This window comes from Camelus bactrianus, chromosome 23 (assembly GCF_048773025.1).
Source record: "Camelus bactrianus isolate YW-2024 breed Bactrian camel chromosome 23, ASM4877302v1, whole genome shotgun sequence".
In the NCBI taxonomy this organism is placed as follows: Eukaryota; Metazoa; Chordata; class Mammalia; order Artiodactyla; family Camelidae; genus Camelus; species Camelus bactrianus.
This window is the reverse complement of record NC_133561.1, coordinates 30,457,944-30,484,303: the sequence shown is the minus strand read 5'-3', so window position 1 is coordinate 30,484,303 and position 26,360 is coordinate 30,457,944. Positions and strand designations below refer to the sequence as shown.

At 44.3% G+C, this 26,360-nt stretch overlaps 1 protein-coding gene across 9 annotated transcripts in view; it reads left to right on the top strand.

Annotated features, from left to right (window-relative positions):
• SRGAP2 (SLIT-ROBO Rho GTPase activating protein 2) overlaps positions 1-26,360 on the top strand; it is a 235,209-nt gene that overhangs the window by 146,330 nt on the left and 62,519 nt on the right. For 7 of the 9 annotated variants that reach the window (XM_010963262.3, XM_045522822.2, XM_045522820.2 and 4 more), the window contains exons 5-8: positions 10,157-10,219; positions 17,501-17,716; positions 18,299-18,427; positions 23,752-23,976. In XM_010963262.3, coding sequence (XP_010961564.1) covers positions 10,157-10,219; positions 17,501-17,716; positions 18,299-18,427; positions 23,752-23,976 — 633 coding nt within the window. The remainder of the gene's footprint in view (positions 1-10,156; positions 10,220-17,500; positions 17,717-18,298; positions 18,428-23,751; positions 23,977-26,360) is intronic. The other 2 variants (XM_010963263.3, XM_045522821.2) reach the window with 1 other exon arrangement.

The following is a 26,360-nucleotide window of genomic DNA, read 5'->3' as shown; positions in this document are numbered from 1 at the left end:
ATACAAAGAAAATTACATGTAGGCTTATTATATTGCTGAAGACCATGACAGAGAGAAGTCTTAAAAACAACTGAAGGGAAAAAAAAAGGACAGCTTACCTTCAAAGTAGCAACAGCAATGTTGACAGCTGACTTCTCAATAGAAACAATAGAAGACAAGAGACGATGGAATGAAATGCTGAAAGAAATAGCCCTCAAAAATGAAGATGAACTAGAAAATGTCAGACAAGAAAAATCTAACAGAACTTATCACCAGCAGAACTTGTACCAAAAGAAATACTGAATGGTGTTCTTTAGGCAGAAATAAAATGATCCCAGATAGAAACTTGGAGGTACAAGAAAGAATGAGAAGAAACAAAAAAGTGTGTATGTGAACATCTAAATGAATATCAACTTAAAGAAAATAATCTCCTATTTTAACATATATAAAATTAATGTAAATGGCAACAATAGACTCTATGTCTAGGCAGAGATAGGGAAATAGGTTTAAAGTTATTGTCCAGGAAGTGGTAAGAGTCTAACTTTTATTAGACTTTGGCAAGTCAAGGATATATGTTGTAATTTAGGGTTAACACTAAAGAAATAGTGTCTTTACCAATCTAGGAAAGGGGTAAACTTGATAAGTGAACAATAGCCCAAAAGATGGTAAGAAAGATTCTGGTAAAGGCAAAAGTATAGGCATACAGAACACAGCAATGGCTTCCAGGAGTTAAGGGTAGAGGAGTTTGGCTATAAAGGGACAGCATGAGTGAGTTTTTTGATGGATGATAGAACTGTTCTATGCTTTAATTGTGGTGGTAGTTATGCACTTTGTACATTGGTCAAAACACATATAATAAACCAAAAAGAGTGATTTTTACTGAATTTTTTTAAATGGAAGGAAAAAAGATAAATGAGAAAAAAGACTATGGAGATGGGAAGAACAAACAGCATATAATTGGTTGATGGATTTAAACTTAAATGCATCAGTAATTACAGTAAGTGTAAATAAACTCATGCAAAATTAAGAAAATGTATTAAATAAACAAAACTGAAGCATTTGTTACTTAAAAGAGAAAAACTGCATGTTAAATATAAGGATATAGAAAGGGTTAAAGCAAAATGATGGGAAAAGATAACTCTGATAAAATCAGACCAGATAGATTGTAACACAAAAAGTATTATTAGAGACAGAGAAGGACATTCCATAATAATTAAGGATTCAAGTTACCAGGAAGAAGTATATACTTCATAATGCAACCTTAAAATATATAAATAAAAAACGGACAGAGTTAAAATGACTAGACAAATCATCAACTCCATTGGAGGGTTTAATACACCTGTCTTAGTGAATGATCAAACAACTAAACTGAAACACCAAAAAAAATCAGTAAAGATATGGAAGATTTGGGGGGAGGGTATAGCTCAGTGGTAGAGTGCGTCCTTGGCATGTATGAGGTCCTGGGTGCAATCCTCAGTACCTCCATTAAAAAATAAATGAATGAATAAACAAACAAACAAAGAAATAAACCTAGTTACCCCCACCCCAAGAAAAAATTTTTTAAAAAAGATATGGAAGATTTGAAAAACAATGAACAAACCTGGCCTAGATGACATACGAGCACTGTGCCTAACAACTGCAGACAGACAGATGTGCTTTTTGGTGTATCTGGAAAACTTATAAAGCCTGAATTGAAGAGCTTAGGTGAGAAATCAGAGGTGGAGATTAGAAATCATCAGTTCCAAACAATTCAGTGATTTTTCACTGAGGATGAGGTACAGGAGAGAGGGAAGGTGACCTCCCCCGAGGATGCAGATTTTTTAACTGTCTGAGGACTGATGGGAATGGCTGCGCATGTGGGCATAGTGTGGACGAAGGTGAAAGGGTGCAGACCACTGCTGTCACTGAAGAAAGCTGTCCAGACTCAGCTCCACCCTAGCCCCAACGGTGTGCATTCTAATTCTCTGCCAGTGAAAAACTCTACTTGTCTCCCCACGTTGCTTTATGATCCTCTCAGATCCAACTCTGGCACCTGGAGTGTCAAGAAATGCTCTCCATAATTGAACCCCTTAGAGGCTCCTTTCCTCTCTGGACAGTGGATTCTAAGGCAGCTCCACAAGTATGAAAACTACACATCCCTCCATGAACTGACTTTGCCGCCCGGTTCCTCTTTCTTAAAGCATCTAATCAGCGATTTTCCCAGCACCCCAGGCATTTCCTGTACCGGTGCTGCTGACTCTTTTACTTCCTACCAGGCTGCCCTCCTCGCCCTGTTCACGCTGCCAGCTTTCAGATGAGCTCTGTTAACTCCTTTCTTCCAGCCTCCTCCCAGTCATCTGGCAGCCACAGGGGCATCCTTCCCATCCCCCAGCTCCTGGAGTTCCTTATTGTAGGCCAGCACATGCTTGTATCCACCTTGTCATTCTGGCTTTTTTTTTTTTTTTTTTTCCTTCTTGCCCAGTTCCAAGCTATTGATTGTTTTCCCTCTGGAGTTCATTTTACAGCTGCTGAGAGATCTGTGCTCTCATGTTGCCTGTTTGCCTTTGTGTCCTTTGTCCCCTGTGTCTCAGTCTACCCAAGGATCCCGTGGTCATGAAGACATCGTTTCTGTGCCTTCAGTGTCCTGCCTCGGAGACAGGGTGATCCCTCATCTTCAGTACGACCTCATGAAATCCTTCGGCACTGAAGGTCAGGGCCTAGAGACATTATTACACTGAAATTATTATCCAGAAGGGTTAAAAATAGAAATTTGCCAAGATAAGGGTGACAGTGGTGATTTAAGAAATGAAGCCTCAGACTTGATTGTTCCTTTCCTTTTATGGGCTGTTGCTTTCAGCTTATTTTCTTAATGTTAGAATAGACCATTCCAAGAGATTGGAATGAAGGGACATTCAGATAGTTGTAGGGTCATATTTTAGACTGTGCCATCTGAAATCTCAGGAGAGCAGAGGGCAGCCTCTTCTTGTCTCCCTACCCCCACCCCACCCCTGCCCCAGTCCAGTGGGACTTAGTCCTGTCTGAATCATGTGTTTCCCTGACAAGAGGCTCTGGTCAGTTGTAACAGAGCACAGTGAGCATCCACGGGCGGTAGAAGTTAAATCCACAGAGTTCATTGTCATGGCAAAGAATGGATTTTCTCTAGGGGCCCACTAGCATTACTGCGGGTTGTAAGTCTGACTACTCATACATTCCAGAACTTCTGGGAAAGCCTTAAGGAAATGGCTTTCAGAATCAAGTGCCCTAGAGGAGAAAGCTCTTGGATTTCATTAAACCAGAACTTAGTAATGAGCATTCTTTGTCTTCACTTACCTAGGCAGTAGGGAACTCTGCCTCTGGACGTTTAATTTATGACCCCGATTGAACCAGCTCCCAGTTGTGTATCTGAGAAGCATTTTTTTCTGTTTAATCTACCTGGAGAGATAGAAAGTAATTCTTTGCTTTTTATTTTGCTTCTACACACCCTTTCTTAATTACCCTGTTTTTGCCAAATACCTACCCCTCCGCCTTAGGAAAACTGCATATTTCTTACAGAGTTATTGTTACTTTGGTGCTTACTGAAATTGGGGAGGGGAATAGATTGTGTAGCAGAGGCATAAGGAAAACCTTGTGGTTGATAGAGCCCCTCCACTGGAGGGAGTTCGCTGCATTCCTGCCTTGGGGATCAGTTTCCCCGCACTTTCCCAATTCCACATAGCATGATCATTATGTTTTGAGGGTACATAAGGAGGCACCACAGTGTGGTGGAAAGAGCATCCAGGTGGGTTTTCCGAGGGCTGGATTCTAATATTAATAATAGCTAACGTTTATTGAGCATACTAAGTGCTAGATTCTGCCTTAAACACTTCCATGGATTATTTCGTTATTATCCTGTTTTACAGATGTGGACGCGGAGGCATAGATTGGTTAAATAATTTACCCAAGTTCATACAAGCGGGAAGTGGATGCGGGATTCAAATTGTCCCCTAGACCCTGCATGTTTCACACTCTTATAATACTGCATGTGGTCCCAGACAGGACACTGAATAGCTGTGTGACCCTGGAAAAGTCATTTCAGCTTTCTGGGCTCATCTGGGAACTGTAACCCTGAGGGAGTTCGTATGGATAACTTCTCATGGAGTTTCCACTTTCAATAATCTATATGATGTAAACACAGCTATATTGTTGTATACTCTTGTGATTATGTGAAAGCATAGTGTTTAAGTCTAATGTAAAATTTTATCTAATTGTCTCAACTGATTATCTTAGGACTATTGTGTACAAGGCAGTGGTCTGGGCACCAGGGAAGAGAGAAAGGTGTTTTAAAAGTTATAATCTGTCTCTTTCATTAGTTTTAGATGATTTCATATTTTAGTAGTTTGGGGATTTTTTTTTTTTTTATTTTAGATTAAGTTCTTTTGCTAACTGCACAGGAATCTAATTGAGAAAATAGTTGTGTTTCAAAAGGCAAATTCTGAGACAGGTATTGGGTCTCTCAGACTGTTAGGTTTCTGACATTTTCTTTTAAAATATAACTCTTCTCACTTCTCACTACATCTATTCACTTCTGAGTGAAGGAGCAACTGGTGAGTTTTTGGTGTTTATGGTGCTGAGAAGCTCAAGGGATTCTTTAAAACTGAAATCTAACTGCTTTGGGAGTCACTTATACTGAAGCAGTACAATTATAGCTGGAAATATCTGTTAGTAACTTAGAAAGGCAAATTCAAAGAAAGAATTTGCTATGTAATAGCAAGATTTTTTGAAATCACATTTCTATTTTGGCAAGCTGGATTCAACATCTAGCTTGTTCTGGAGTTAGGCTAACTGTGGAAACCTCTTGGCTGAGATTTTTTAAAAAATTGATCTTGAACTAGAAAACTAGCTTAAGAAATTCCACTTCTAGTAATGCTTTTGAGACTGGAAGAATTATGTTCTGAGAGGCTCAAACATCAGCTTAACATCCATCTTTCTCAGTAGATTATAAACATGTAAACTGTTTTGTATACTGCTGTCCTTCCAGTTATATTTCAAGTGCTTGACACATAGTAGGTGTTTGATAAATATTTGCCAACAGGCTCTCTATTGATCACTCCTTAAAATCCAGCATTTCCCACCCCCTTGCCAAGATCTAGTGATTGAACCTGCTTCAAAACATGCAATCAGCCACCTTGAGGGCCAAGTGACTTAGCACTTGTCTTGGTTAGTGGTCTTCAGTCCTTAATCCACTGTTTTCTTTATTAATTCCACAACTACAGTGTGCCTAGTCTTTTTAAACCTTCATATAATGACTCATCGATTAGTTGTAAAATGAATTTAGTGATTTGGACTAACATAAAAAAAGTTGAAGAAAAGAGTAGGCAATATCAGAATGCACTGCACATAAAAAGTACTTTTACTGTAGATTTACATGTGTTATACTGAATTGCAATTTTTAAAATGTATTTTTTATGAGGGCAGGTAGATTTCTTTGTTCATTTATTTATTTATTTAAACAGCTACTGGGCATTGAACCCAGAACCGCATACATGCTAGGCGTGCACTCTACCACTGAGCTATACCCTCCCCTCTAAAAATGCATTTTTTTAAACCCTGTTCTATCCTGTCTTCAGAAAGTAAAAACACTTCAGGAAGAAGTCTTTCTCATGGCATCTCCCAGCCTACCTCTATATAAAAGTTGCAATTCAGCGTATTTTTATTTTGTACTACCTTGGGTTCCCCAGAATATAATCAGAGCACAGCCTGGCTAGAGCCATCCTGTGGAATCTTACTCAGTGAGTGAAAGCTGAATAGAAAGTCCCCCTGCATATACACAAGTAGTGCGGCCGCGGGGAAGTCTAGAAGGCACTCCTGAGCTGTGACCCGCAGGATCACCACCCCGGCACCACGACAGCTGCATCTGGCACCACCTATTTTGATGGGCTGATCTGGGCTGGGAAGAGGTCAGACACAGTGCCCACCATCACCGAACACTGGCCCTGCTGCCAAACAGCCACTCCTCTTAACTTAGCCCCGTCCTCCCCACCAAAAACATTTCAGGCAGAGCTCCAGCTCTGCAAACTTGGCCTCTTTGAAGTGGTGAGCCAGTGCCCCTGAAACTGTCACTCTGCATCTGATGGCCCTTCTCCTGCTGCCAGGGCTTCATCTAGGGTTCATGTCTCTTTCCTCTGAAATCTGTAAATGTAAATTCAATTTTAAACTGTTTTTTTTTTCCCTAACAGTTGGTCTCAGAAGTATCTTTAGGGGTAGGGAAAGGGGGCAGTAACACTGGTAGAAGGAGATATATGCCCTTGAAAATTGGATTCTTTTTTGGAAAACTGCTGACACAGACTAATAGGCAGAGAACTAAATGACCCTACTGTTTCTACCTGCTGACGGCCACAGCCTTGGGACAGGGCTGAAATTAGCTCTCACCACATGGCAGAGACATGCCTTCCTCTTTTTTTTTTTTTTTAATACAAATAAGGGGTAATTTTGTGCCTGTCAGATAATACAGCTTTGTATTGTAAATAGCCCGTAAACAGCCGCCCCGCCTCTCCAACTTGGAAAAGCACACTAGTGCTGATCTAAGTACCTGGAGAATCAGGTGGTAGGTAATCTCCCTGATGGTATTAAAACCCTGATTATTAATAAATGCTGATGGACAAACCCATCCAAGCTCAGGAAACGAATTGCTCCAAAGATGAGTGTCCCTGCAGCCCAGACCATGTAACATAACATTTCCTTACATTTCTGCTACTACCGCCTTTCACAGTAGCAGAGGCTTCGGAACTTGACAGTCTTGGGGAAATGAGGCTGTGTGTTTCAGTTCTGTTGTCCAATGCTGTTATCTGTTGGAAAAGAAGGATTCCCTGCCCATTTTATAAGCACACAGCTGGCAGGAGCTGTTGCAATCTCACTGCCTTCCGATCAGCCCCGCCCCGGCAGCAGAGGGACTGGGGGCCTGTGAAACACACTGGCCAAAGGGTTGTGGTGAGTTTCAAAATAAAAGCTCCCTGCCTGAGCACACCATGGCATTTCCCATCCCAGAGAACCAGCATTGTTAACTGTGCCACATCTCTCATCTAAATTTAGGCATCTTTTTTTTTTCCAGGCAAAGATTACTATGCAAACATTCTTAAATAGAGCAAAACTTTGCCCAAAGTAATTTTTTCCCTCGACTTCTATTTGGTTTCCTGCGATGTTTAGATGATTCATTCTCTTCCAAGAAATTTTAAAGAAAAGAGATGCAGGCTGGGTGATAGCGCACAAGGACTGCTCTGTAAATTCTCTTTCTCTTCCCTGCCTAGAAACCCTTGCTGTTTTTTATAGGAAACGGAAAGTCTCCACAGTCTTCATTGTCATGGACTCGGCCTCATCAGGTCCTGTTGTTCCCAGGAACAAATGTCCCCCTTGTCTTTGGGTGGGGTTCCTTGTAGCTCCACAGCGGCGGCCAGCACAGAAGCCCTTTTTGGGTCGCTGGGGCCACGCTTGCCCCCAGAGGCACACAGTTAAGGTTTCTGAAGCAGAGAACGGTGGCCTTTTATATTCGTGAAAGGAGAGGTACAGGCTATTTCCTGCCCTTCTCGTTGAGTCAGAATTGCACCCGATTACTGGGGGCTTTATCAGAACTATAACCGGCTAGCAACACGTGTGTTCCCAGCCCAGCCCTCAGCCAGAGGGACAGTAAGTCAGAATCACTTCAGCAGCCTGTTCAAATAAACAGGGATAATAGTTGAGTCGGTCCTTTTCCAACTAATCAGTATGGGAGAGGAAACATCTGCCCAAGCTTAATTGCTATTTTATTGGTTATGCTTTTTCTCCCCCTTCCCGTCCCACCTCCTCTGGGGGCTACGTTATTTAAGTCATGGGTGAGCAGCTGAGTAGAGGAATGGGCGCTTTCTCCTGGAATCTCTGCCGTTTGAAGATGAGGAGGTGGTAAGGGAGGATGGGAGGCTGGAGGGCAGGGTGTTTGGAAGTGATACTCTGGTCACTTCCTGGCCTTGTTGCTGACGCTGGGGCTGGTTGGCGAGTCATTTCGCCTCACTTCACCTCCTTAGACCTCTGCTGCTTCAGTGGAGCTCGGCTCTCCTCATGATGGGAAGGAGAGGCTGGTTTGTGAGATCCTAGAAGAAAGGCACATCCTCTTGAGGCTTCTTCCAATGATTGAGGGCATTGAATGAGAGTCACTGGGGAATAGTGAATTTAAGACTGGCATACTCTGGAAAACATCCATTTTGTAGAGCATCCCGGTCCCTGGGGAGAACTTGCTCACTATCTTTTACCCTGTGGAGGGAAGCCAACCCACTGTAGATGGAATTGGGTGGTGTTGGAATCTAATACGGACTCAAGAAGCCAGACAAAAGATCATGAAGAATTGTAGAATGGCAGAGGTTGGAAAAGACCTTAGGAATGTTTAAAACAGACTTTAATTTTATGGAAAGGAAAACAGAGGTCCAGAGAGATGGACTAGTTTGTCCAATGTTATCTTCATGATGGTGAAGGAGCTGGAAATAGGAGAGTCTTGTGATTGCTAATTCAGGACTCCTTCCACACCTTTCCACACTACTAAGTGTAAAATTTCATGTCGGCTCACGACAAAGGTCACACATATCTTATATTCTGTATTCCTTAATAGAAAAATGGCAAAGCATAAAAGAAAAGTGAGAATGACTGAAATGTGTAAAAAAAAGTTTAGGCTCACTAGAATCAAAGGACTGCAAATTAAAATAAGATACCATGTAAAATTGTCAAGATAAAAAAGTAACAAAAACATTCTTATATGCTTCTGGCGGTATCTAAATGGGTACAGTTTTTCTCAAGGGCAATTTAATGGTTTAAATTATTAGTCTTTGACTCGGCAATGTTACTTCTAAGAGGAAATAATGATAGGTGTGTGCATAGATTATACACAAAGTAATTAAATACAGCATGTTTTATTATAAAAATGTGTAAGCAAAGCAAATGTCCAAGAGTAGAAGCTACATCAATATAACCTATTATAATGTTATAGAAGAATAATACATAGGGAAATGTTCACAACATATGTTTAAGTGGCTAAGTTACAGTGTCTATAATGCAACCTCAATTCGATCAAAATCGTAGAGAGAAGATTAGAAAAATATGTAACAAAGTCTGGAGTGATGACTTCTTAGGGGTAGGAATTAAGGGTTACTTTTTCTTTTTTTGAGGTTTTCTACAGGTTTCTTATTTATCGCAATAAACATATACTGCCTTTGTAATCTTGAAAAAAGCAAGATCTTAAAATGATTGTATTTCTGACATGCAAGACCTCTCCCTTTCTTTGCCTGGGGGCTGAGCTGTACCAGGGGGTAGAACTATACCTTCCATTAGAAGGGCATTGTTGGTATCTGATTTTTAGTAGGAAAGAAGTAGGAGGAGCTGGCAGAAGAGAAAACCAGGGCTTCCCCCCTCCATGACCCAGGGATGCCGATCAGGTTTATGCCCCACTCCCTCGGGCTTGGCATCAAACACGCAGTATCAAAGGCGTGGCTCTTATTTCCTTCCTGCTTCCTTATTCTCCTCTCTTCTGCCCTTCTCTCTCTGTGTAGTTAGATGCAGCCCTGGGCAGCAGCAGCAAAGAACCTGAGAGCCACCACTGCTTAACGTTAACCAGTTGGAGACCCCTTAACATGTATTATCAGAATTAAGTGATGCTAGCCACCAGTTATCGTTGAGGTAACACTGCCTTGGGAGTTTGGGATAGAAATAAAGCAAGTAAGAGGTATAACTCCTTCCTGCTTGGAGGTTTCTATTCAGTCAGTTACTTTGAAGTTCTTGGATGTTTATATACATATGCCTTTCTCATCCTATTTCCCATCTTAACTTTCTGCCACAATTCTCAGCAATGCTTGACTCCAAGTATCCAAGAAAGCTTATTCCACCCAACAACAGTTGCCAAGCAGGTTGTGGCTTTCAGGCCTGCTCTTCGGGGACCAATTGAAAAATCAAAGGCTGCAACCCATCTTCCTCCACATGATTGCCTTTGCTAGGCTAGTGAAGGGGCGCATTTCACTTTATTAAAACTCTTCGGGTAATCTGACCATAATTTGGTCTGATCAGAGTGGTTATCTGATTTGCTGGGTTAAATAATGGGTCTTAATTGAGTCTGTGTTATTTGTAGAGCCAGGGCTGCCCTTGCCTTTGCTGCCCCCTCCTCCCTCCTTCTGTTTCCCAATTAACCTTCATTTCTCTTTCCTTGCAGAGTAAAGAAGTTGGCCAGCAGCTCCAAGATGATTTGATGAAGGTCCTGAATGAGCTCTACTCGGTAAATCAGATGGGTTGCTTGGCTCTTTAATAAGCAGAGGGAAGCAGCATTTGGCAGCTTGTGGCCATAGTCACGTCAGCAACAGCACTGAGCTGAGGTTGAGGACAGTGCATGGTCCCCACTGGGGATGACTTCACCCACCTCTTTTTTCACACTCTTATTTTCAAACTAAAAGGAGCCAAAAACTGCTTTCTCAAAATAAGATCCCTTTTCAGCTGTACAGGCTAACTCTGGCCTCATTTGGGAGTTGCCAGAGACCTGCTAAGGCCTCAGTCACCAGCACAGCTGACCCCCATTAGCAGCAAACCAGGGACCCCAAACCTAATGGCAGGGAACCTAGCCTGCATTGTCGCATGAATAATAATGTGCTCCGTTGGAAAGGATCTATTGTTCAAAATTTTGCATCAGTTCTCAGGTTGATCTACTGGTTTGAGACGAGAGCAGTTGCTTTAGAGGGAAGTACAGGGTCTTAAATGCCCCTAAGATAAGGGACCAGTTCAGGGAGAGAGCGCATTGCCTCGACTCCTGGGGTTTTATAAAGGTCAAACCTCAGTGAAAGGGCCAGGCTTTGGTTTGGAGCAAAAAACACGATCTGTTCTGAAATGACTGGCGTTTCAAGCATGTGATGCCTGTGGCTGATGTATGTTTCTTCGTGCACTGGGAGGTGGTCGTGGTGGTTTCTCCCCCAGCTGTGTTTCGTTAATTACAGTCAAAACACCCCCCCCCCCAAGGAAATTCCTGCTGCCCTACAGGGAGTATTTCGATTGTGCAGCTAAAGCCTTTCAGGGACCCTTCTCCAGCTGGGCTGTGCCAGGCCTTTGTGTCCTTCTCCAGGGTTGCCCTGTCCTATTTTGGAGGTGAAATTGATTTCCTGTGTTTACTTGCTTATCCATTGCATTTTTTCTTTCTTTCTTTCTTTCTTTTTTTTTTTTTAATTTAATTCACAGGAAGACAGGCAGTGGTGATATGCATCACAGGCATTTGGGATCAGAGAATTCCATGTTCTTGATCCAAAAGCCTAGGTGTGGCCACTTTTGTCATGGCAACTGTTAAGCAATAAATAGGGTAGAGTGGTCAACAGCTATGTCTCCAGTGACGTTCAGTTTGTTTGCAGTTTCTGCTCTGTGACTCTTCTGCTCTGAAGCCAAGTAGATAGATAGATGCTTCCCTTTGGTTAGCTCCCAAGTTTTCATTTCTTTCAAATGAAGTTAAGGCTTTTTAAAAATAGAAGCATGTTGATGTGAACCATTTTCAGATTGGATGAGTTTTCTGAACCCCCTGGTCTTTTAAATGCTTTACTTCTGCTCTTTAGTTTTAGAGCGTCATCTAGGCACCAAGAAGAGCTATGACTCCTTTCTCCTGGCAGATAATTCGCTAAGATAGAAAATGACACATGGAGTCATTATATGAATCCTTTTATTTTCCCGTAAGCATCTTGGGCCTCTGCTGTTGCTATTTCTGGAGAGGAGTAGGATGAATAATCAGTAAACCCCAAACCAACTCAGATCCAGTGGGCCACTTCTGCAGTGGGACTTCAGGCAGCAGCAGAAGAGTAGGTCCTAGGGGTTTGTTAGCTTTACTCAGAGTCCTACATCTCCTAATGTGCTGTGATTAAAAATAAGTAAATAGATAAATAAATAAACAAACAAACGTACATGCATGCATACATAATTGTCTTGGAATGAGAAAGAAAACCCTGGAACTTGCTGCTCTGATCTGAGGAGGGCTGAGCTGTCACCTCAGGCTGCAGTCTTCAGGCAGTCCAATGTGGCCAGGACTTCACGGGCCACTATCAGGCCACAATCAGTGCAGAGTGTAAAGTCTTCCCACTGGTGTGCAAACTGGGCACGGTGTCCCCTTCCATTAGGTGAATTGGTACCCACTCTTATCATCTGTCCAAGGCCAAAATAAAAATTTGAGATTTTCCTCTAGTAAGCAATGGGAAGAGGCAAAAAAAAAAAAAAAAAAAAAAAAAGTAGAAAACACTGGAAAGGCAGTGTTCCAGAGAAGGCAGAACAGTCTGGTGCAGTGATTCTCAAGCAGGGTGATTTTTTTATCTGAGAGGACACTTGAAAATGTCTGCAGACATTTTTGGTGGTCACAACTAGAGTAGAGGATGCTAGGGGCCAGGATGCAACTGAAATCTTATAATTCTCAGGACAGCCCCCAACAACAGAGGATTATCTGGACTAAAATGTCAGTAGTACCAAGATTGAAAAACTCTGGTCTAATGATTAGAATCTCTTGAATTGGACAACCTGGATTCTACCCAGTCTCCACCAGCTATGTGAGCTTGAGGAGATGGGTGCTCCTGGAATCTCCGTTTCCTGGGGGGTGGGGGTTTGGGGGAGTCATACTTCATGAAATATCACATCATAGTTAAGAGTCTGCTGAGTCTGCAGATTCTGTAGGCCATTAGGAAGTTCATAGAGTAGAATTATGAGTTGTTTCTTTTGGAAGGGGAGATAAGTGTAGGACTGGTCTTGAGTTAGGCACCATGGCATTAGGGTGACTGACTACCTCGGTTTGCCTAGGACTGAAGGCTTTCCTGGGACCTGAAACTTTCATTGCTGAACCTGGGAAAGTCCTGAGTAAGCCAGGATGATCGGTCATCCTGCACGGGACAGTGGTTTCATCAAGTAGGAACTGAGGACTATTGTATGCTGGCTTTGGGGAGATACTTGCTGTATATTGTCTCTCTGCCTCTCTCCCCCTCAAAGGAGTTAAGAGAACAAGGAAGAGCTTCTTATAAGGAGCTTCCCCCTATTTGATCTCTGGGAAGGAGCTCCCTGAGCAATAGAAGTTGCTTGTGGGCACGGGATAAAGGAAACCAAGAATGCAAGGAACCCACCATATTCAATGCTCTTCTTACCTGGTATCTGCCCTTCCTGCCCACAGATACCTCTTTTGGGGAGACTGATTACCTACAGATTGATAATTTAGGTACTTTTGAACCTTGATCCAAAGGGCAGGACCCAGGTGTTCCCAGATAAAGATGCCTTCGGACAAGAGGCCCAGACTCTCATCCTGAGTGGCCAGCTGCCCCTGTTACCCCCCTTTTTTTTCTGCCTGAAGGGCCTTTGATTTTCCTGCCTTGGCATTCTGTGCCGGGGGCCGCTTGCCGCAGCTGCTCTTCAGAGAGCAGTCCCAGTGAGCGTTCCCCTCCACGTGTTTTTTACCCCATAACGGGCTGGCTAGTTTGTAGGCCATGGCATAAGTGGTTTTCATTTTCTGACTGATGCATCAGGAATGCCTTTGAAGTCAGAGGACACTGCTTCCCAGAGAACTCCAGAATTCTCTGCCTCAGTTAGGCTCAGAGGCTGTATCTGGAAAAGCCCAGCAAGCTCCCACAGGAAGGAATGTACACGGGGGCACTGAAGCCACGTGGATTGGCTGAGTAGGAGAGTCAAGGAAGCCCTAGAATTGAGAAAGAAGAGGTGTTGGGACCCCGGAGCTGTTGTTGCCCTAGAGGTTTTATGCATCTGTCCTCCCCCTGAATATGTGTTCCCTTGAATTGGTGCAGCAGCTGTCTGCGGGACCACTTCAGACTGGAACTGAGCACCTGCTCCTTTGAAACAATGTCAGTTAATAGTCCCCCAACTCTGTTTGCCTGCTTGTCCCCTGCACTTGGCACTAGAGATACAAAAACATAGAAGAAATGTCCCTGAACTCGGGGCCTTTAGTTTTAATAGAATAGAAGAGACAGAAAAGTAAAGCTGTAAGTAAAATATGAAGTGGTGACTCTTCCCATGTCTACACAGGGTGGCGGCATGAAGTCAGGCTCCTTGGAGAGAGATTTGAATTGAATCTTAATTGCTGAGAGCTCTTTTATTGTTCTCTAAATGTCCCTTTTTTGTTGTACCCTGCTCTTGTCTCATGATGCAGGGTCTTTTCACTTCTCATTGATCTCTCTAGGGATATTATTGATGGATTATTTTTGAAGTTTTCTTCTTTCTATATACTTTCTGTTTCCTCTCAATTGCTTGTTTTGGTCTTGGTCTTTTACATGAGATATTTTCCTTAAATGTCTGGTAATCTTTAACTGCCTGCTTATATTTTAAAGTGAGACACTAAAAAGCTGTTTGGAAGTTCTGGGTCAACTGTGGTCTTTACTGGAGGGTAATCTGACGGGACTGTTTCCTTAGGGGAAGCCCTGATAGCAATATTTCTAGGTCTTTTATATTAGATGGGCAGATTCCCTAGATAAGTCTCTTTTGACCTCCTGCCTATGTCTAGGGGTTGAGTTGTGAAGAGGCCTGGCCATCTCAACATTCAGCATAGAATTGTCAGTTCATCCTCTTGTTTTTAAGGCCAGTACCCCTGTCCTCAGCTGAGCCTGGTGTCCTCGGTCCACAGATAGTCCCTAAGAAAATAAACCTCTAGTCTTCCACTACAGAGGGGAAGGGGATGGGATCTGGGAGTCTAACTGTTCTCAGGCACTCAATAGTTTCTCTTGTTTTTAGCTCCACCTTCATCCCACTGCCACCAGTTCCTCTGAGGGCTTCTGTGGTACAAGTCTGGTTTCTTCTTGGCTCTCCCGCCTTTTGGTTTAGGATTCAGTAGGTCAGTTACCACTTGCCTCCCTACTTTTCATCTTCTGCTTTCATTCTTCATGTTTTTCTCAGTTTATACCTAAAAAAATAATCAAGTAAAAACTCTTTTCTGTTGTTTTAGTGTGGCTTGGGGAGGCAGCAGAGCTAAAGGCATGAATTCAATATTTAGTTTTTTCAAAGTAAAGTGAATTCCTTTGTAGAACTGAGAATTTAGACTTCTGAGTTTTCCCCCTAGTTTGTATTTGCTTCACTGTATATTTCTCCAACTCCTATGTTGATTTCCCTATTTCTCCAATTGTTTTGACATCAGTTACTCAAGCTTCAGCCTCAGGTTACCTCAGCTTTCTCTTGAGTTGGAGGACACTAGTTATACTTCTGTATTTTCACAGAGGAGAGATTCAGTGTCACTGAGTCATTTGGGTGACCACACTGATTGTAAAACTATCACTGTGTACATGACATATTTCTTAACTATGGAGAAGAAAGGAAAACACAGAAGAGGAAGTGGTGCTTACCCTTGGGAATTTATAGTTTGTCAGACGAGACAGTGTTTTTACCCTTTTAAAAAGAGTTCTTTAGGGGAAAGGAACAATATAAATCGTTGATTTTTGTTACTTCATTTGTTGTCTTGTCAACACTGTTCTTTTGAGCCCTTTTGTTTTTTGCCTCTCATGTTCATTCACGGTGTTTCCTCTTCATTTATTATGCATCTTTATGAAATACAAAATCATTTTCTTAAAATCAACTCATTTTTACAACTGTTTACTCAGACTTTTTGAATCCCTTGGTCATATTCAGGTGAAAAGAGAAAAAGGAGCCTCCTGTCTTCCCTTCTTCAATCAGATAATAGATAACTTTTTCTTGCTTCTTAGTCCACCTAGAAACCTGGAAGACTCTTTGAAGATTTTTTTTTTAATGCTGTTGGCTGTTAAATATTCTTCTCCCATGTAGAGAATATACAGAGTAGATCTTATACTTATGAGAAATGATGTCAGGTTCTGAATAAGGTGAAGCTGATTTAAAGCATTCTGCAGCTAAAATGAGAAATTATTGAAACTCTAAAGTCCTTTGATCTTGTCAATGTCCCACTATTCTCTGCTCCTTCCTCCACTTCCCACTCAGGGATGAATGTACCCACAAAATCCCTCTAACCCAGGATTCCTCAACCCTGGCACCATGGACATTTGAGGCCAGATCATTGTTGTGACAATAAAAATGTCTCCAGCATTGGTCTCTGGGGGCCAAATTAGCCCCCAGTTTAGACTGCTGCTCTCACTCAAGTCCATAAATGAAACCGGATTCTCTTTTTAAGCCTCTAGTGACTAAATTTAGCCTTTCCTCCCAACTAATCCAGCCCTGGTCCTGTGCAGAGGAGAGACATCGGTGTTTAGTGGCCAAGCATGTGGACTTTGTCTTCTGACAAACCTGGGTTTGAATCCTGATTCTGATTCATTTACTAGCTGTGTGACCTTGGGCTTGATAGTTCACCTCTTTGAGCCTCAGTTTCCTCATCTTTAAAAGTGGAAATAATGACATGTCTTTCATAGACTTGTCGTGAAGATTAAAAGAGGTGACGTACATCAGGTCCCTGACACCCAGCATGTCTTCAGTGGTAGAGATTATTGTTCGTATCACGCCCTTGCTCTCCTCTGTTCAGTCCCCCTTCCCCCTACGGACATACACCCCAGCTCCTGCACTCTCTAATTCTCCCCTGTGGCATCAGAACGCCAGCACTCTCGACCTTCGGCCTGAGTGGCTTGTTGATCAGACATTTCTAACTTCCAGTTAGAGCAGAGGCTCCCTGTGTGGAAGCAAGCCCTCCAGCAGGCAGAAGCAGTCTGTTTGGGAGGAAACAAACGCAAGTTCCAGGCTTCTAGCCTCCTCGGTAAGAAAAGGGACTAGACTCCCAGACAGTTGCTTTGATGGAAAATTGTATCCTCTCCTTCCTTCCTGTGGCAACGCCAGTTTCACTTGATGTGGATTTTATTCCTTCTCAGACCCTTACCTGAATTTTTCCGCAGGTTACATACAATCTCCATAGGGTTGGTGTCTAGGTCGCAGGATGGCCATCAGGAGGAAGTGAGACAATGCGTGGGTAGCACTGGGCACAAAGCCAGGGTGTACTGCGTGCTCAGTGAATGGTACTTTGTCCCCCACCCCGAGGCAGCTGCTGTGAGAGAGGGTGTTTGATCCGGATAAAGCAGACCAGACAGAACCCCCCGGATGGGAGGCCAGTAGAAACGTTTTGGAGCTGTTCCTCTTCCCCATTTTATATCTGAAAGTCTCAAAAGCATATGCTGCTCTGTGTGCTCTGCCGACCTCCTGAGGGTCCCAACCATCCCAGGAAGGCTTTGCTTTTGGGATCTGGGTGGTGGTACTTCCTATCATGGTATTGTGAGATGACTGAAGTGGTAGAAATCGCTTGGTCAATGTAAAAGAGAAGTGCTTACAAATGTTAATAAATAGAAGTACATTGTACATCGTAGAAGACATGAAATCATTTTAGTAATATGACATGTTGGCTCAGTTCAAATACTGCTTTCCTGGGCTTTGGAGTGGTCTTTCATATAGAAAGTTTGCTGAACCAAACATGTATGAGTTTTGCCCTTAAGGGTATGAGGATGTGGCTTTATGGGGGAGAGGTCCAGCTGAGTCTGTTAGTCTGTAAAGCAGAGAACTGACCCCATTGGCTTGACCTCTGGGGGTGGGGGCGGGGGGTGTCTTGCAGGTCATGAAGACATATCACATGTACAATGCCGACAGCATCAGTGCTCAGAGCAAGCTAAAGGAGGCGGAGAAGCAGGAGGAGAAGCAAATTGGAAAATCCGTGAAGCAGGAGGACCGGCAGACCCCACGCTCCCCTGACTCCACTTCCAATGTCCGCATTGAGGAGAAGCATGTCCGGAGGAGCTCAGTGAAGAAGATTGAGAAGATGAAGGAAAAGGTGAGGACGCTCTGGCAACTGTCGGGGCTGGGGAGGAACACTCCGGAAGTCAGAACTGCTGGGAATTTCCCAGTAGGCGCTATGGAGAGCGGAACAAGGAAGCTCTGGGTTCCTTAGGTGCCTAGTGACCTTACTACCTGCCCCAGAAGAAATCCTAGGTATTGGGAAAACTTGGGCATGTGGGCTCCAAGTTTTTGACCTGTAGCAGATAAACAGGAAATAGTAGTCACCTTTCCCAAGCCAGGGACAGGGGATAGGGTTTGGCTTCAGATGTCAGGTGTTCAGAGGCAGATAGAGTGACGTCTCCTTCAGGGCGGTGGTGTAAGGATAGAGAATGGAATTTGCACGTAGAACCAAAGTGGGACACGCATCTAAAGTAGGGAGCCTCATTAACCTTTCCTGGGTTGATCTACATTGTGCCCTTGAATCTCATTAAACAGAATTAGAACCCAATTTAAGGCAGACGCGCAGAGGGAGTAGCAGCACAGTTGTGGTTCTCAAATGAACTGTACTTTCATCTTTTAGAGAACAGTCTCCCCTTAAAAAAAGAAAAGTAAAACTGAACTTGTGTTCTGTTTTCAGCGCCAAGCCAAGTACACGGAGAATAAGCTGAAGGCCATTAAAGCCCGGAATGAGTACTTACTGGCTTTAGAGGCAACCAATGCGTCTGTCTTCAAGTACTACATCCATGACCTGTCCGACCTTATTGATGTAAGTGCTTAAAGTCAGGGGCACAAAGATCTGGTTTTGAAGATCTGGTCAAGGGTCCCCTAGTTCTGATGCTCAGGCATCTTGGAGCGTTTTGAGAACGGTTATGAAGATGGTGGCCTTGACCTCTCGGGGGCTTGCCATGTACTACACAGATTTCTGTCTCCCTTCAGCTAGGGCTCTTTGATTCAGTAGGTTTCAGCTTCTTAAAGCCCTGGGAGTCATCGCCTCCCTGGGGAAGTGGAGCCCTGATCTCTGTTCGGGTACCACTTTGTTCTCTCTGCTTGTTGATGCCAATCTGAACATTGTCCTTCAGGGGAGGTCAGAGCCCTGGATAGGATCCTTTCTCCCCTGAGAAACAGCTCCTCACTGTTGGGAGAGAGGACTTGTTCTCAGCATGACGAAGACAATCACTTCTTTCTCATGCTCAGTTTCTGTTATTTGTCTCTCATTTGGTAAAAAAATCCAACTGTGCGGTCCGCCACACTTCTGCTGCAGGTTTGTGCTTTTCTGTTTCTTTTGCCCCCAGGGCAGCTTCCCTTCCCCTTTAAGCAAAACCCTGACCTCAGGGGACAAGAGGGGCTACTGCTAGTCACTCACAATCCACAGCCCCTTGTGAGTAGGTGTTTTGAAATCACATAAGCCAAGATTTTTTCCCCTTCTTTGTGCCTTTCAGTACTGTTTTAATTGAAATGTAATTTACAAACAATGACTGAATTTAAGTGTTAAATTGCAAGGATTGTGCTGAATCCTCCATCCTTGTAACCTACATCTTTGTCAAGATTTAGAATATTTCCATCACCTCAGAAAGTTCCTCTTTCTCTTCCCAGTCAGTCCCCCACCCTGAGGCAACCACTCTCCTGATTTCTTTCACCATGAATTGGTTTTGCCTGTTGTAGAATTTCACAAAGATGGGATTTGTATGTAGTGTATACTTTTTGATGTCTGGCTTCTTTTGCCCGGCGTGATGTTTTTGAGCTTCATTCATGTTACTTCATGTGTCGGTAGTTTCTTCCTTTTTCTGGTTGATCTGTTGTTGTAAAAATGGCCAAAAGGATGCTTTGGCAGTGAACCAACAGCTAGAGCAGGGGTGAGTGGGGAGCCTGGGTACCTTGGCATTCTGAGCTCCGCAGCGTCCAGAACTTGCTCCAAGACTTGGGATGAATCTTGTTCCAGTCCTTCGCCATCTGTGTTATATACGCCATTCTGCCTCCTTCCTGGTGGTGCTGAAGCTCAGTGTGTGCTAAGGATAAGTGAGAGAAGGGATGTTTGTCGATGCCAGTCCATAGCTAGTCAAGGACTAGCCCTTGACTTCTTTTTATATAATATCGTATAAGATTTAAACTCAGGCTGAAGGAATCCATGTGAGTCATCTGACACACACCAGGAAAACCTTGACTTCAGGCCAAGAGGACATTCTGAAGGGACTTTAGATACAGTCTAAGAACCATTGGCTCTTTGGAATATGGCTCTCCCCACCCTCCTGGATGAATGAAGAACAGGGCATTGTCCTCACGCATAGCTGGAATGGTGTGGGTGCTGTGTACACGGGTAAAGACTGTGACACCATGTGCACCCAAGTCAGACATGCAGGAGCTCAGCTTTCTCCATGGGAAATTTTAAGGGCAATTCTTTCCCCCTTCTGTATGGACTTGAAGTGGGTGTTGAGAAATATCCATATTTCTTTTCTAGGCCTCCTCTAGAGTCTCAGGGTGAGGATATCAGCTGGTAAAGGGTTAATGAGCTGTCAACTCAACTCATCACACACCTGGATGGGCTATCATTAAATTCTTATAAAAATTTTATTTCCCCTGAGAGAGTTTTCATCAAACATTTATATAACCCAGAAATGGCCAGGGGAGGCCAGCATGGCCACAGAACTCATCGGAAGCCGTGGAAAAACATACTTTGTCTCCATTGTGAGCAGAATAATGCGCTGCCTCTTCTCACTGAGATTCTACTGGGAACCAGGATGAAATATTCAAATCTTGTTTACCTAACCTTGCGAGAAATTGCTTCTTTGCTGAAACCTCCGTTTCTGGCTGTTAGCCTTTCAGGTATGCGGGTAGCCAAGGCTCTGGAAAACCTATTCCGAATCTCCCTGGTTGGCTGGAGGCATAGAGGAGCCAGAGGGCACGTTGTGAGTCAGACCCCCACGCACTGGCACAGAGGAGCTATAGAGCAATTGTATAATAGAGACAGTGGACTGGGCTGAAAAAGCTCCGTGTCTTCCACAGGCCATCCAGAGTGAGCAAAACAAAAGGCTTCAGTCGCCACATCTGCCCACTTGACTTGGATCAGTATTCAACCTAAGTGGATTATTTCCTGAGACGCTAGAATCTGGCATCAATCAATCCACTGATGTTTATTAAATGCCTACTATGAGCAAGGTCTAATGGTGAGGGAATGCAAAGAAGGGATAAGACGCTGGCCACACCCCCTGTGTGAAGCTTGCCTTCTGGTTGGAGTGATTTGACGTGGCGAGTCACGGAATGAGGGAGTGTGTACTATGTCACGTGAGGGCTGCAAATGAATGTCATCCTGAGTGGAGGCCAAGGTCAATATATGCCAGGGTCGTGGGCCTGGCTGGCTTCCCAAAGGCTGGGGATTTTCCCTGGATCTTGAAGACTGGGTCCAATTCCAGCAGGTGAGAGGAGTGAGAAACATTTCAGGCAGAGAGGAGGGTGGGAGCTGAAAGTCCGGGGACTAGGGGATATTGACAATTGGTGTTTGTTAAGTGTCTGCACGGTGCCAGGTGTATGTAAGTATATATCCAGCTGACAACAACCTGTGAGGCTGGTGTTATCCCCATCTGGGGCTCAGAGAGGGTAAGTCGCTTGCTCGCAGTCATACAGCTGATTTGGGAACTGCTGTTTTCTAATGCGTGACCCTAAACAAAGAGGATGTCATTGGATTCCAGCAGAAGAAAGAAAACAGAGGGAGATGATGTTAGATGGTCAGACTGAAGACAGATTACTCTTTGTTCTGACTGTTGACCTTGCTTAATTTCACTGAGCCTCAGCTTTCTAGCCGAGAAAATTAAAACAATACCAGCCTCTGGGGTGGGATGGGACATATAGCTCAGTGGTAAGTGCTTGTTTAGCATGCATGAGGTCCTGGGTTCAATCCCAGGTACCACCATCAATAAATAAACAAATAGCCTAATTATTTCCCCCCAAATAAATCAAATAATAAAATAATACCAATCTCACTGCAGTTACTATGTAGATTAAAATGTAACATGTACGTAAAGCACTCAGCACACTGGCATATAGTAAGCACGCTTAGTAAAGAGAAGCATTTTGAAATTTCCCAACTGAGGAAGGTGGAAGTTGCTTTAGAAAAAAATGAGAGCTATCATAAGTTCTTCAGCAGGGGAGTAGGCATAAAAAAGCCATATTTTAGGACAGTGAAGCAGACAGCACTGTAAGATGATGGGTATGAATTAGGGTAGAGGTGGTGAAAATGGAAAGGAAAGGGGAGTTACCAAAAATATGTAAAGGTTATGAAGCCTGCCTCCCGCTAATTCTCTTCTGCGCTGAAAAGCTCCCCACCACCCGCCCCATCCCTGCACTTACTCAGCTCTGCAGGCAGCATTACTTCTGTTCATTAGACTTACAGGCATGCAGTTCATCATCAAGGTCTACATAGAGCTAGTTAGGAAGGTTGATAGGTTCAAGGGCAACTTGGCAAGACCAGCAGTACCTCCTGGAGGAGGAGGAGCCCCTGCACGTGCAGCCTCTAATCAGCGGCTTTTGTCTAGCTTTCATTTGCTCTTCCCTCTCAACTGAATTTAATGTCTTTCCATCCTCCGCCTCTAGTTAAGCTGTAACTGCTGTTCTTCCGCTGCAGCCGGGCACCTGCCAGAGCCGTTGGCACTGAGTCCGGAGCCCAGCCCCACAGGCGCTGTGTCCCAGAGCTTCCTGTTAGATGCTGGGAGGAGGAGACACATCACGTGCTTTTTCCTCCCCAATGGCGGCTGCTCCCAATGTGATCATGCAGATGGGGAAAGGCTGGGGGGAGAGCTAATTTGATGTCTGCATATGGAATGAAATGACAGTCAGGCAGATGGCCTTACTCTATCCATGGATTCTTCTCTGATGTTTCTTCTCAAGTTCTGGATCTCAAAGCTGCTCAAGCAATAGAAAAGATAATGGATGACCAAGGAATTTGGATCTCTGGGTGTTTGGGAGAGGGATGGGGGAGTATTGTCACAGAGTTACAGAACGCCACTGCTGAAGAGGGCCCCAGGGATTATATTTAGTTCCAAGTATTCTCAGACCTTTTCTCTAGCAGAAGAATTCTTTCTTCAAATCAGGCTTTACATAGAATCCCAATATATTAAATAGAAAAAAAGAGCAGAGCTGGTTTGGTTGAGGCAAGGATAGGAGGCTTCAAGTCCTGCAGGTTGGGCTGCCCTGGAACCCCGGTCTCAAGGGCAGCCTGAGCCGTGGCACAAAACCTTCGAGCTCTGGCCACTGAACTGGCCAAATCTGTTCATTCTACAATCGAGGAAACGGGGTCAGGGAGGGGCAGTGGCTTTTCCAAAGTTGCCTGGCTTCCCGTCCGGTGCTTTTTTTTCTACTGTTGCCTCTTTCGGACCTTTTTTTTTTTTTCCACTCTGCTTTAGAAAATCAGAATCCTTTAAATGGACTGAATTTTCCCAGTAATATTTATGTTTAGAAATGTTGGATCTTATAAATGCCGTTTCTGTCGGGTGAGAGTTTTGGTGCAGAAATCCTAGTCTAGCTAAGGCCTGTCTAGAGTGTTGAAATTTGCCGGTGGGACGTTGATGATGGACAGAGTCAGCCCCCCATTCTCTTCTTCCCTCACCTAGAGTTCTGAGTTTGTGTAAATTCACTGCGCTTGTAATACTTCTGATTTCTGGACCCTGAACCCCGAAATGGCCTGGTGTGGTTGGTATGCGGTGACTAAACCACAGTAACCCTGGAGGAGTGGCAGGCTATATTTTTATTGTTGAATTTTGTTATAATGGTATCCCCAGAGGAACCTGAAAATAGAAAAAGACTCCCTTTAACTCTCAACTCTTTCATACTTACTGAATAACATGATTAAATAATTTTGTTTTGTCCCAATGAGTCCTTTTCCTTCTCACCACCTCACAGTCCTCTAAGGAGTCCTCCACCTTGAACTAGGAGTCAAGAACTGAGAAATATCACCCAGATCTTGGAGGTCAGAAGGTCAGCCTCCTTCGGCTGCACAGCTAGTCTCATTGGCGCCGTCAGATCTGCCCTGGGGACCACCCTCCCTCTCCCCGAGCCCTGTGGCTCTCCTCGGTTTGCTCACGTGCCTTCTCCGTTCCACAGCAGTGTTGTGATTTAGGCTACCATGCCAGCCTGAACCGGGCACTTCGCACCTTCCTCTCGGCTGAGTTGAATCTGGAGCAGTCAAAGCATGAGGGTCTGGATGCCATCGAGAACGCTGTAGAAAACCTGGACGCCACGAGTGACAAGCAGCGCCTCATGGAGATGTACAACAATGTCTTCTGTCCACCTATGAAGTTTGAGTTCCAGCCCCACATGGGGGACATGGTGAGGCCCTCTTCCCAGCCCCTCCTCCCCAAGGGCCTTGAGCTCACTCTTGCCTAGACTGGCTGCACTATAAGGCCATGTTATTCTGGGGAGGGCGAGGCCTGGGGCTGGCTTGCTGTCAGGCGGGCGAAGCCCATTCCACCTGTTCAGCAAACAGCCCCTGGGTGCCTGCTGGCCACTAGACTCCACCGTAGACATTGGGGATTAGAGCCCTCAGGGAGCTTACAGTCGGCTGAGTTGAAAGCCAGAAATATGCATAGGGAGAGGCACCCAAAGGGACCAGCAGGATCAAAGGAGGTGAAAAACAGCCAGTGTGTTCTAGAAACTAACAGTTCAGTAAGGTGAAAGGGAAAGAGTGGGGTGGAGGCCTCCAAGTGGTGAGGCTGGGAGAAGTGAGAGCTGAGATGGGGCCAGATCCTAAAGGCTTTTGATGGCGAGGGAGGGCTAAGCAAGGTGATGGTGTTCTCTTTTGTCCTTGAAGGAGACAAGGACAAAAGAGACTTATTCTCTTAGGTTTAGAAGATAATGATAAAAGGTGTAATTTTGCTTGGGTATTGAACAAAAAAGGGTGTGTATTTACAGAAAGGACAGGAGCTAAGATGTCATCCCTGAGAAGACCTGAGGCTGGCTGTCCGGGCAGGGGTGCATGAACATGGGGACCCTGCCCCCCCTCCTGGGACTTTTCTCCTCTGATGACTAAAACAAGAAGGGCCTAAATAAACTGAAGGAAGAGGAGCAAGAAGCTCTTTGGTTTTCATTACTCTGGTTCCTCTTCTGGTGGTTGTGCACACAGATCAAAGAAAATCTTATTCCTGGGGTAGGAGCCACCATTTGACCTATGGGTTAAATTAAAAGGAGGTTGTATTGGCTTACATAATAGCAGAGCTCAGGGTAGATCTCCAGGTATGGCTGGATTTAGGAATGGGAATTTTATCAAGACTGATTTTTCTCTCTTTGCTCCATATCCTATATGTTGGCTCTGTTCTCAGATAGACTTTCTTTTTTTTTCTTTAAATTTTTTTTTCAGATAGGCATTTTTAAATTTGTGTGTGTGTGTTTTTTTGTTTTTTTGTTTGTTTCTTAATAGAGATACTGGGGATTTGAACCCAGGACCTTGTGCATGCTAAGCATGCACTGTACCGCTCAGCTCTAGCCACCCCCTGCTCAAATAAGCTTTCATCCCACAGGGGCAAGGTGACTGTATTTCCAGGCCTAACTCCTTGTAGATTAAAGTTCAGCAGAAAGAGTATCTGCTTTCCTCCTAGAAGCCCTCACGAAAGTCTCACTGTGTCTCCTTGGTTCTGATTGGGTGATGTGCTTATCCCTGAGCCAATGCCAAAGTCACACACTGCATCCCTGAGTTGGGGAGAGCCCCATCCAAAGCACATGGTCTGAGTTGTGGAACGAAAGGTTCCCCCAGGGGACAGTCAGATCAAAGTTACCAAAAGAAGGAGGAGTGAATGCTGGGTGACAGAACAACAACAGTGTCCTCTCAACAAGGGAATGGTTCTTCCATTAAGATTAGCATCCAGATGCTTTTTAGAAAACCCTACTCCAGAGTGACAACTGTTGCAGTGTAACCAGCAGATCTGCTGTCATCAGTAGGCCCTAATGGAGAGTGAGACATTTCTATCCCAAAGACAAAAATGTGGAGCTGATTTCTTTCCTCTCCTTCCTTGGGCAAACCAAGCCATTTACAGTTTGTTCCCATTGCTGTGGCTCAGGAAATGTCAGTGTCTGAACAGATGGGGATGTGAGATGGCAGCATGGGCCATTAGAAGAGCTGGGAGGAGTGTCGCCAAGCCCCAGGAAGCCCCATTCCTCACCTGCCCTGGCTTCTGGTCAAACTCGTCTTCCAAGCCCCTTTTCCAGCTGCCACTAAGATTCCTTCCCAGGAAGCAGTGGAACTGGGGGGCCAGCTGAGTGGAGCGATGCATTTTCTGGTGTTGACTGAGTTGCCTTCTAAGCTAAGCAGCTTGTCTCCATAAAGCGGGATTCCAAATGAAGGGTGTTCAGGCCTCGTCCTAGCCCTGTCAGAACCTCATTTCCATACTGCAGAGCACAGCTGGAGTGCATTACCTTGCACCCCGGTGAGGACCACTGCCAAAGCATGCACCAGCAGCCCTGTTGCTTCTTAAAGGAACAGGCACGGAAGTGGTTTTCCTTCCATGATCCCTCCTGGTTGGGTCAAAGTTCCTTTAAAAATCAATAGTCCCCTCTTCTACCTAGGCCCTCCCTCTGTGCAGTACAGCTGATCAGCGGCTGAGCCAGGCAGGGGCCAGGGCCAGTCCTTGTTCTTGCAGAGGTTTTGCATTTCAGCCTAGCCTTCATGTGAGTGGAAAATAAAAAGAGATGAGAGGCTGAGTCTTTCTTGGTCCCTGCAG